The sequence below is a fragment of the Cnephaeus nilssonii genome (genome assembly GCF_951640355.1).
Source record: "Cnephaeus nilssonii genome assembly, chromosome: 5".
Taxonomy (NCBI): domain Eukaryota; kingdom Metazoa; phylum Chordata; class Mammalia; order Chiroptera; family Vespertilionidae; genus Cnephaeus; species Cnephaeus nilssonii.
The window spans coordinates 71,171,059-71,182,507 of record NC_137076.1 but is presented as its reverse complement, the minus strand read 5'-3'; the positions used below and the strand labels follow the sequence as shown (position 1 = coordinate 71,182,507).

The 11,449-nt window shown below is 57.1% G+C and overlaps 1 protein-coding gene across 1 annotated transcript; it reads left to right on the top strand.

The window, feature by feature from the left end:
- The first annotated feature begins 1,551 nt into the window (after positions 1–1,551).
- PRR7 (proline rich 7, synaptic) lies at positions 1,552–11,030 on the top strand. The gene is made up of 3 exons (XM_079770980.1): positions 1,552–1,680; positions 9,663–10,319; positions 10,539–11,030. Exons 2-3 carry the CDS (start codon positions 9,905–9,907, stop codon positions 10,934–10,936), a joined length of 813 nt encoding a protein of 270 aa, XP_079627106.1. The 5' UTR covers positions 1,552–1,680; positions 9,663–9,904; the 3' UTR covers positions 10,937–11,030.
- Positions 11,031–11,449: the final 419 nt, after the last annotated feature.

Here is an 11,449-nt window from a genome sequence, read left to right as displayed (position 1 = left end):
CAGAGTTGGTGGCCTCCAGCACACCGGACCAGATGCATCTGGATAGTCTAGGGCCGTGGTCGGCAAACTGCGGCTTGCGAGCCACATGCGGCTCTTTGGCCCCTTGAGTGTGGCTCTTCCACAAAATACCACGGCCTGGGTGAGTCTATTTTGAAGAAGTGGCGTGAGAAGTTTAAGTTTAAAAAATTGGGCTCTCAAAAGAAATTTCAATCATTGTACTGTTGATATTTGGCTCTGTTGACTAATGAGTTTGCCGACCACTGGTCTAGGGCCTCTAGTGGTTTAAGATGGCTAAACATGAGGCGGGGTGGGTGAGGTGTGGAAGAAGGGAGTGACTGGAGCTGAGGTCAGTGAGATACAGCCATGTATGGCTTTGAAAGCAGCGTTAACGTGGGGTCTCATCTGGAAGGCAGTGGAAGAGTGCCTGCCCAGCATGTACAAAAGCACCCCAAGTTTCCTTTGGGAAACTCTCCACTCAGTCCATGTGGTTTATTTAGATGGGGCCGGGTTTGCACCGACTGCACACACACCTAGAGCTGTGTGACAGGTGGGGCTGTTGGGGGTCTTTGGTTGCAAGTTAGAAAGTGTTTTTGTTTTTTAAAGAAAGGATGGCGGGGGGGGGCGGGGAGGGGCTGATTGACAGGAAGAACCAGACTGGGGCGGCTCCAGGGTCTTAGTCGCAGACCCGATTCTCATCAGGGCACAACTCCCAGAAGGAAGATGCTACAATCATGTTCATGTCTGCATTGCTGACATAAACCCAAGGAATCTGAATAACCAGACTGGAAACCTGCCCGCCGTGCATCCAGAGAGTAGGGCACTTGGGTTAATAGGTCCACCATGATGACATCCCTGGGATACAATGACCCCCCACTCGCAAACAGAGAACCTAAGAGTCATAGACAGCCAGTTCTGGCTCAGCCTAAACAGTGAGGCCCTCACTAGGGCTCAGTTCTGTTGCTGGGGATGAGCAGGGTCCATGGAATCCAGCGCTATGGATCAAGCACTAGGTTCTCCTGCTATTCCTAAGTAGGCATGTGGTGATGTAGGCTTGCTGGAGACACAGTGGGAGTGGCCTTGAGGCCGTGAATTCATGGTTGGCGCCACACTGGGGTACCTGCCTGCTCCAAACCCTGCCCACTGCAAGCGTGCAGTGCCTGTCAGTATATGGCCAGGGCCTGGACGTGCGTCTGCTTTTCGAGCTGAGGTAGGTGTGTGTGTGTGGCGGGGGTGGGTGTCTAGACCTCAGCTGCTTGATTGAGCATCCCGTGTGCTCAGCTGATTGTGTGCACTGGGTTTGCCTGCATATGCCAAGCCCAGACAGACTGCTGCTAGGTGTGCGGCGTGGCGAGAGCATTCCCTGTGACAAGGGAGCCCGGCTCGACAGGTGGGTGAGGGTCCTCCGCCTTTGGCTCCCGGGACTGTCTCCTCCGCTGCGAGGTGTGGGGGGCAGGGGCTCTCGGCTGGCGGCCGCGTGCGCGCACGCCGGGCTCAGGACGCGCCGTGTACGCGTCCGTGCGCGCGCCCCGCGGCTCCAGCCCCTCGCTCGGAGCCGCCTTCGCGGCCACAGTCAGCTTCCTGGGGCTGCTGTCGCCTCCCCCCGGCCGGAGGCTCTGTCCGCGGGGCCCGCGCCGCTCTCCCAGAGCCAGGAGGACAAGCTCGAGGAGGATGCCTGGGCCCGTGAGTACCGCGGCGGCGGCAGCGAGCCGGTGGGCATGGAGTGCGGACGGAAGACAGTCCCGGGGCCAGCCCCCTTCCCGCGGACGGATCCGCGCCCGGGCCCGGGTCTCCGCCTTGGACCCCGGCCCCGGCCAGCCCCTCTCCCAGCCCCCACTGCAGGGAGGGAGGGAAGGAGAGGGAGGGCGCCAGTGAGCGAGGGAGACGGAGCGGGGCGCGAGCAGCCACTGGTTCGCTTGGAAACGGTTGTCACAGCAACGGGGTTTCGCTCCTCGGTAACGCGACTGTGGGGCGGCGACACCCTCTCCCAGCCCTCCCCCACCCCATGCGGGGCCTCTGCCCCCAGGCACAGTGGGAGAGGGGATGCGGGGACTACCCCTCTCACGGTTGGGGCGGGGGACTTCGCCCCTCTGGCCCGTTTGGGTGTGCCTGCCTCCACAACCCGTCGAGGGTGGGGGTGGGGAGGTGAGCGCACCTTGGAGCAAGATTTGGCTCCCACGTGGCTGCAGTCGTCGCAGCGGGGCTCCTGGGGTGGCAAAGGTAGGGGAACCCTGGCAGGAAGAAGCATGGAAGCTGGATCCGGATCCCGCCACCCCCACCGCCACTACCACCACCTGCCTTTGAAATGGCCCAACCCGAGCTGGGTACCCCATAGATGATGTTCCTTACCAGGGGAGAGGAAGGAAGCTCGGATCTCTCGACCTCGTGGCCAGGGCATGTGCTGGGCCGGTGGTGGGTCTGTACTACTCATTCCAAGCCACCATTCTGCAGGGAGGGATGGGAACAGCGTGTGCAGGGGCAGAGGAAAGGACTTTGCTGACCCCGGCCAGAAGGGAGCACCCCAGCCCATTGTCTGGATCACAAGTGTCCCTTTTTGTCTGAGCACAAAGCCCAAACTGTGCTGGGTGGCATGCAGGTTGGCCGCAGGCTGGCCAGTGCCACATGAAGATGCCCTGACCCAGGGAGCTCCTCTGGAAGGAGAATGGCAGCAGAGTCAGAGGAAATGACCTCTGGCTCCCTCCCCAACCTCCCCTGGGTGTCAGTGTACTGGGGAGAGAAATGCCCTCCAGCCGGCTCTCCTGGGCCTGACTCAGCAGATGCCATCCCCTACTGACCACAACCGCCACCCCTGGCTTTCCCTTCCCATCCAGGGTGGTGTCCTGGGCACCAGAAGGGACCATTACCCTGGGCATTTGAGATGTTGGCATAGATGTCCGTGGATGAGTGGTGCTCTGAGTCAGGCCCAAGTCTCCTTCCCACAGACAGTAGGCCTTGGGAATTATTCACAGGCCCTTTGCATTCTCTCTCTGCTCGGGGGTGAGGCTCTGCATCCATTATTCCTAACCCTTACAACAGTTGTGCAAGGTAAGTTTATTACCCCCATTGTAGCACTGAAGTTGCCTGAGGCTCAGGGAGGTAGTGACTTGCCCAAGGTCACACAACCAGTCAGAGTGGAGTTAGGTTTCCAGGCAGGGCTGGTTCTGTTGGCATCGCCCCTCTGCGTGCTACACATCTCTGTGAGCCAGGGAGGAAAGAACTGTGGTGCTTCCTGGAGGAACATTCTTAACCTTCTTTCACATTCCTCCAGTGAGCAAATGCGGTCTTTCCTGCCTTGGTACACCTTTCCTTCTTCCAGAAATAGCCAGATTTTGCTCCCTTAGGTGCTCCATAGGACTGTTCTGCTGCCAGGCTGGCTCCCACCCACCCTCCCTCCATTTTCTCTCTCTGGGGACGACCAAGCAGTGAGGTCTGCCTCAGTATCCTGGGAAACTCCCGAGGTTCTAGTTCTTTGTTTTTGTCCTGATCACATAGCAGCTGTGGGGGAAGGAATTTAGCAGAGAATGGCCTATGGAGTGCTGGCCCTTGTGGGTGCTCAGTCTAGCTCAGTGGTTGGAGACCCGAATGCCTCGAGGGCCCAGGGTGAGGAGTGCCAGGGAGCCACTCAGCTGCCGTCAACGTCACCATGTGAGAATGTGGACTAAGTATGACCAGATTGTCCAATTTTCAAGATGAGACAAAAATCCAGACTTTCATGTAAAAACTCCTGGTTTTTAAATGTTGGCAACTAAATATTTTTTTAAAATTGATTGTGGACCAACAAAACACATCCATGAACCTTGTTCAGCCTGTGAGTCACGAGCTGAGACCTCTGGCCCACAGTAAAGCGATGGCACTTTTTGCCAGACCAGACCATGCCAGGCTTGTGTAGATGTAGCACCATGGTGTGGTTTGCACATATGAGCCTTTTGAGGCTGCATGATGCTGGCATTTGGTTTGTCACATGCAGCTATGCACTCTGGTCTTTTTTTTTTTTTTAATATATATATATATATTTTTAAATATATTTTATTGATTTTTTACAGAGAGGAAGGGAGAGGGATAGAGAGTTAGAAACATCGATGAGAGAGAAACATCGATCAGCTGCCTCTTGCACACACACACACACACACACACACACACACACACACACACCCACTGGGGATGTGCCCACAACCAAGGTACATGCCCTTGGCCGGAATCGAACCTGGGACCCCTCAGTCCGCAGGCCAATGCTCTATCCACTGAGCCAAACCAGTCAGGGCTACTCTGGTCTTGAAGCGTTTTCGCCTCCCTCATCAGTTGTGTTCCTCCATTGTGCTGCCAGGCAGGCTTCATCATCCCTGTCTTAAAGGTGAAGAGTCTTCAGCTCAGGCATGAGAATAGCTGGGATCGGGTCACACGGACCCAGCAGTGCAGTGCAGGGCAGGGCAGTGCAGGGAAGAAGCAGGATTTGAACTCAGGGCTCCCCTATCAGTGCTCTGTGTGTTACACCAGGCCGCCCCTCAGAAGAGCGGATCCTCATTCCCCCCCCATCACCCCCAATTTGTAGTCAACTCCCTTGGAGGGACAGATATGAGTATAGTAGACACTGACCTAAGTAAGGCCTCGGTGGCCACAAGGCCCCTGGGGCTCCTGTCTCTGTTGTCCTATTTGCAGTTCCCCAAGCCTGGGGTTCATGGCCCAGGACCATGGTTGGGTCACAGAGATGCTACCTACAGGTACTGGTGCCACGCTAGTACCTTGGCCCAGCTGGAAAGGAGGTTGTGGCCAGCTCCATGCCTGGCTGATTTTGGCAGCTGGGACAATTCCCAGAAATCTCTCTGGCCTGAGTTCATCTGTCTTGGTGTGGGAGGAGTGTAAAAATGTCACCAGTGCCTTCATGAAATGCCCTTCTTGCCAGGACAGTGGACTTTGCAGTCACCTGGGCTTCACAGTGTGGGCCTAAGGCGGCCCCAGCTTCTTGTCTGTAGAATGGGGATGGCAGCAGCCACTTTCTGGGTGTCACTGAGATACTGAATATACAGAGGCTAGCAGTGAGCCTGGCATGTGCAAGGGCACGCAGGACAGGTTAGCAGCCACTTTCTTCTTTTTTCTTTTTGCTATAAAGCATTTTTAACTCTCTTTTTTATTGAATTATTGGAGTTACATTAGTTAATAAAATTATATAGGTTTCCAATGTACAATTCTATAATACATCATCTGTTTATTATGTGTTTACCATCCAAAGTCTGGTCTCCTTCCATCACCTTTTATCCCCCGTTTATCCTCTTCTACCGGCCACTACCCCCTGCAGCCACCTATTTCCACCCCATCCTCACTCCTCACACACACTCTGCTCCCTCTCCCCTCTGTCCCCTGGTCTGAGTCCCTGTCCCTTCACTTGATTGGTACCTTTGGCCTCACATGCAAGGAACCTCATGACCCAGAACCCCAACTGCCTGGGGTTTCCTCTACCCACACCAGAGACACTGGCAAATGCTTAGGACATAGATATGTGGTCCTCAGCTTGCTTATAAAACAACCTGCAAGGACCAAGAGCTGGGTGATGGCCTCTCTCTGTGACATTTTGACGAATGAGTGACATTCCCCAGGGATGAATTGGATGCAGACCCAGCTCTTGAGGTCTTCCTTGTCCCTACAGCTAAAAGACCAAAGAGGTAACCGGACACCTCCAGTCACTCCTTCAGAAAGTGGTTTTTTAGCTACTATGTGCCAGGTGATTAAGACAGATACAGCCCCTGGTGTTGGACACAGGCCACCATAGAACACTGTAATATCACAGGGCTTCTTATCCAGCCTGGGGTGAGTGGCTCAGGGCTGACTTGTCCAGGGAAGTGACAAGTGAGGCCATGAAGCTGAGTAGTGAGTGCTGGGGCAAGAACAGCGAGGATGTATGACAGGCCCCTTGGAGAGAGAAAGCAGAGCTGTAGGCAGTGCAGAATGGAGCCCTGAGAGGTCAGGCTGAAGAGATTTTTGGCAGGAGCTCATCCCAGAGACCATGATCTAGGTTAGTGGTTCTCAAAGTGTGCTCCCTGGACCAGCAACAACCAGCACTTGCTGGGAATTTGTTAGAAATGCAAATTCTTAGGCCCCATCCCAGACCTGGGGGCGAAGCCCAGTCCTCTGTGTTAACAAGCCCTCCACGTGGCTCTGATGCTTACTCCAGTTTGAGAGGTTCCCAGCTAAGTGTATTAAAGAGCTGGCCTGTCTCCTGAGACAGTGGGGAGTTGTTGGAGGGTTCAGGCCAGAGAGGGCCCTGGGAAAATGGACAATGTGGAGAGTGGGTAGGCTGGGCAGGAACACAGCACAGAAGTAGAGACAGTGGTGGCAGCCATGGTAATAGGGGACTACGTGAGAGATGCTGGAAGCCCGGCCAAGGCAGTGGCAGGGGAACCAAAGGAAGTGGACAGGTGAAGACTCACTACACTGAGGGTAAGAGCAACAGGATTTAGTGGATAGAGTAACCGGTGGGCCTTTTGCTGAGATAAAGGACCCAGTAGCAGATCTTTGGTGTCTGAAGTTGGGAGCTGGGGTTCTTCAACCTACAGGGCTTCAGTAGGTCCAGAATGAGACATCTAGGTGACCTTGGGTGTCATTTAATTTCTTTGAGCCACGTGTTCTCGTCTGTCAAATGGGGAACGTGCTAACAGTTCTCAGGATAACTGCGAGAACGACCTGTGGTATCCAGCCCTTGGCAGGAACACCTTGGGGACACTCACATCTCTGCATCCCCAGCTCAGAGCCTTGAAAAGCACTAACATTTGTTGAGCGTCTCCAAGCCCTTTGCACAGATTAGCTCCATCTTCACCAGGGTCATTGAGGAGGACACTGAGGTAACATGGAGTTTAAGAAACTCATTGCCCTGGGTCTCTCTTTTACCTCCTGCTGTGCTGCCAGTGAGCATGTGGCCTCAGAAAACTGTACAATCCAATGTGCTCACAAACTCTACAAATAAATCAAGATGGAATCCTAAAAAAATGTTCAAATAACCCACAAAAAAGGTAAGAAAAGTGAAAGAGGAAACAAAACAAATCATAAAATGACAAACGTAAGGATGAGTCCATTTGAACGCACTACTCCTAGCATAGCCCGAGTCAGACACAGAGCAGGGATTTGGTATGAACAGTCCGGAGAGGCTGGGGAAGGGTGATGGCTGTGTACGAGAGGCTACAGCGGGGTCTGCTGGAAGCATGACAGAGGCCCAGGGAGCAAAGGGACAGCTTGGGGAGCCTTGGAGCAGCGTGGCCTGGTCAGGACGTGAACTTGGAAAGGCTGATGATGGACTGAGCACCTACTCTGGGTGAGAGGAGATGGACTGAGAAGATCCTGGGCAGGAGGCAGGCCTCAGGCAGGGTCTCACGCACTAAAACTGAGTGTTGGTGCCAGAGGGTCAGCTCAGCTGTGAGACTTCCTCTCATGGACACACAGTGGCCTAAAATGCAGCCGTGGTTGCTGCCTCCTGGCTGAGGGGCCACAAGGGCACTCAGCTGGTCTTGGGTGTGGCCTGCCCCAGGCTGTTCTAGTGCCCATCCAGCTGCACTGGGCTCCTGAGGGCAGGGTCTCTGTCCTTCTTTCCTGGTTAACCCTGGAGCTGCCATCAATTTCTCCTCCACCCTGTAGCCTTTTCCCGCTCTTGAGCTGAGGGCTGAGGGCCAAAAGGGCCAGGGCCTTGATGGGAAGGAACGAGAAGGCACATTTTGGCTACAAGCTGGCCAGTGTCCCTGTGGCTGCCACGTCCTCACGTCCAGGTGCACACGCACCAGGCTTTTCATGTACAGTTCAGTTGTCATGTAGGCGAAGGTGTGTGGACACAGACTTTGGATTCAGACTCGGGCTAAATCTTAGCTCCCCCCCTTATTAGCTTTGTGACTTGAGACAAGTTCATTTCCTTGTCTGAGCTGGTCTCGTCTATCAAATGGACCCCCACCCCCATGAGAAGGTGCTGGTGAAGATCACACAAGATTCTGCATGAAAAGAGCCTAGAACAAGGCCTGACACCCAGTATACAGGCCTTGGTAACTATTTCTATTTCCAAATTCAGCTAAACATCACCTCCAGCCCCAGAAGTGCCTTTTCTGACCCAGAGCTGTTCTTGCTCTGCAGGCTAAGGGGCCCCCTAGTTAGTACCAACTTCCTCAGAGCATTCCTGAAAATTCCTGTGGGCTCAGGAAAAGGAGAACAACGGATTTATTTAACTCCCAGTGACTGGCAGCATCGTGTTTTTATCAGGGCTGCGTCGCCATGGCAGCCTCATGGCAGGGTTGTGGAGGGGGTGGGTGGAACTATTGTTCCTGCCATTGTCTGTTCTGGAATGCAGGCCCAGGATAACGGGACTGGCACAGGCACCAAGTGGCACATGGCACAGGCAGCTGTTTAGTCTGACAAGAGCCCTCTTGGGGTGGCCTGTGCCCTGGCTTCCCCCCAGCTTACTGCCAGACCAGTCTGAGATGGCTTGAGGTGGAGCCCTCAGGTTGGGGCTCAGGCCCACCCTGGCCCCCAAAGCTGAATGTGTTCATTGGACATGTTGAGGACAGGGATGTCCGTGGGGCTTCTGGAAGAGGCTTCACAACATAGCCCAGGCAGCACTCTCCCACCCCAGGCTAGGGTGTTGTCGTCAGGCTGGGGTTTAAATTACAGCGCGGCCACCTGCTATCTGCACAGCTAATTGCTTCCCCCTTCCTTATCTTTAAAATAGGAGTAATTACAGTTACCCCAAAGGGTGGTACATGAAAGCCCCTGGGTAAAAGGCATTCAAGAAGGGCTCATTTCTGTTCTGCGGGGGTGATGAACAGTCGCCTGCCATCTGTCACTCTACCGTCAGGGTCCCCTCCTACATACCTCTTAGGAGGCAAGGTTCCCCTCTCAACCCTGGCTGAGGAGAGGAGTTGGGAGGAGAGGGGCCCATCTGGGGTGATGCGGGACCAGGTGGTACTAAAGACTTTCCCTCCCCTCTGCGGAAAGGGAAGGGAATTGAGGGGAAGCGATCCAAAGTCCTGGAGCTGGAAGGGCAGGGCCAAGTGGGACGAAGCAGGAGTAGGAGGTGAAGAAACTGGGATCTGGCGGGTGGAGGCACATAGAGGAAAGGAAGAGGGAACAGCTCATGGTGGGAGGGTATTCGGCGCGGACAAAGGCAGATGCAGCGGGAACTACCCGCCTCCGAGCTCCCGCTCCAAGAACGGCGACAATCGGGGAGGTCGCGGTGCGGGCTGGGATGTTCCATGCTTTGGGCAGCCAGGAGTGGGAGCGGGTACAAGACCTAGAGCTCCTGGGGCTGCTAGACATATGCATGGGGCTGAAGATAGGCGCCTGTGGTTGGTTGTGTGGCTCTAGAAGGTGGGCCCCGCCGCCGCCAAGCAACCAAGCGGTGCCCAGGGGATACGAGTGGCGAATCTCCCTTGCGCAAAGGCCGAGTCTGGCCTTCGCGCGCCCCCTGCTGGCCTCCCTGGAGTTCCCTCGGCTCGGCCGCAACGGCAGAGTCTCAGACCCGGGAAAACCCTACCGGGGAAACCTCGAGGTGTGACGTCACCCTCCCCGGTGACGTCACCGCCCCCGGGGAGTGTGGGGGTTCCGGCAAAGGAGGCATCCCCGGGACTGCACAGGGCACCGGCAGGGAAGTCGTCGGGGGCTGCAGCGCGCCTTCACCGCGCCTTATGTCTGTCCCATAGGTCCCGCGCGGCCCCGGGTGAGGCCTGCCCGCTCGCCCGCCGGCACCATGGGAAGGAGCGGGCACCGATACTGCTGCCCCCCGCCGGCGCGCGCAGGACTTGAGCCTCGCCGCAGGCAGCCCCCGGCCGCAGGTCCCCAAGTGACGCTGGCGGCTCCTGGGAGCGTGGCGCGGGCCCGGGGCCACGTAGAGGAGCCCAGTGTCCAGTGAAGCTGCCGAGGACCCGCCGCCCGCGCCGCCGCCATGGTTATGTCCCAGGGCACCTACACGTTCCTAACGTGCTTCGCTGGTTTCTGGCTTATCTGGGGGCTCATCGTCCTACTGTGCTGCTTCTGCAGCTTCCTGCGCCGCCGCCTCAAACGGCGCCAGGAGGAGCGACTGCGTGAGCAGAACCTGCGCGTCCTCGAGTTGGAGCCCCTCGAGCTCGAGGGCAGCCTGGCCGGGAGCCCCCCGGGCCTCGCGCCTCCGCCACCACCGCACCGCGGCCGCCTTGAAGCGCCGGCGGCGCACGCGCACCAACACGTGCACGTGCACCCGCTGCTGCATCACGGGCCAGCACAGCCACACGCGCATCCGCACGCACACCACCACGCACTGCCGCACCTGCAGCCGCCGCACCTCTCCGTGCCGCCCCGGCCCTGGAGCTACCCGCGCCAAGGTAAGTGCCGACCTCCGCCGGAGGCGATCGGGATGGGCGGGGCCTCGGACGCGGGCTGACTCCTGGTCTTCACTGGACGGGTTGCCCCAACCTAGGAGGGCGCGGGCTGGGCCTGGCGTTGGCTAAGGTTTCTGCGGGAGGCTGGCGACTTTGCTAAGGTTTCTGCGGGAGGCTGGAGACGGGTGGTCTCACACCTTCGGACCGCTTCCCACTCCACAGCGGAATCGGACATGTCCAAGCCTCCGTGCTACGAAGAGGCGGTGCTGATGGCGGAGCCGCCGCCGCCCTACAGTGAGGTGCTCACCGACACCCGCGGCCTCTACCGCAAGATCGTCACGCCCTTTCTGAGCCGCCGCGACAGCGCAGAGAAACAGGAGCAGCCGCCGCCCAGTTATAAGCCGCTGTTCCTGGACCGAGGCTACACGTCGGCGCTGCACCTGCCTAGCGCCCCGCGGCCCGCGGCGCCCTGCCCTGCACTCTGCCTGCAGGCGGACCGAGGCCGCCGGGTCTTCCCCAGCTGGACCGACTCGGAGCTCAGCAGCCGTGAGCCGCTGGAGCCCGGAGCTTGGCGCCTGCCGGTCTCCATCCCCTTGTTCGGGAGGACTACAGCCGTATAGAGGGGTGCCCGGCGACCCGAGCCCCAACAGTAGACGCCTGGCCTGACTGCGAGGCTTTTTAAATACTTCCCTTGGACTGCGGGGGGTGGGAGGGATTTCTTACCCCATTTGTTACATTTTGAGGATAATAAAGGTGTGTGATCTGGTTTGGTACAAGCGGAGGGGACACCCACTGCATGCGTCCAAAGTTCTGGTGGCCAGGTGTGCCTGGGCCTTGGCAGGAGGCAAGCTGAGTGCGCTTTTCAGCGAAGTGGCTGGAGGATGCAGAACTAAACCTGAGGTCAGCCTGCTTCCCCCAAGAGCCTCAGACCCCATCTTCCCTGCCCATGAAGTCACGGTTCGGTGCCCCTGTGGCCTTAGAGGTGGGGAAAGTTGGGAAAAGGGGTCAAGGGCAGGCGGCCCAGCAGCAGGCCCAAAGGGATCTGGATTTCTTTATTAACAGACATGAGCACGACCCGTTACAGAAGTTTGTGCTTTCCAAAAAACAGTTACTGAATGTGAAAAAGGGACCCA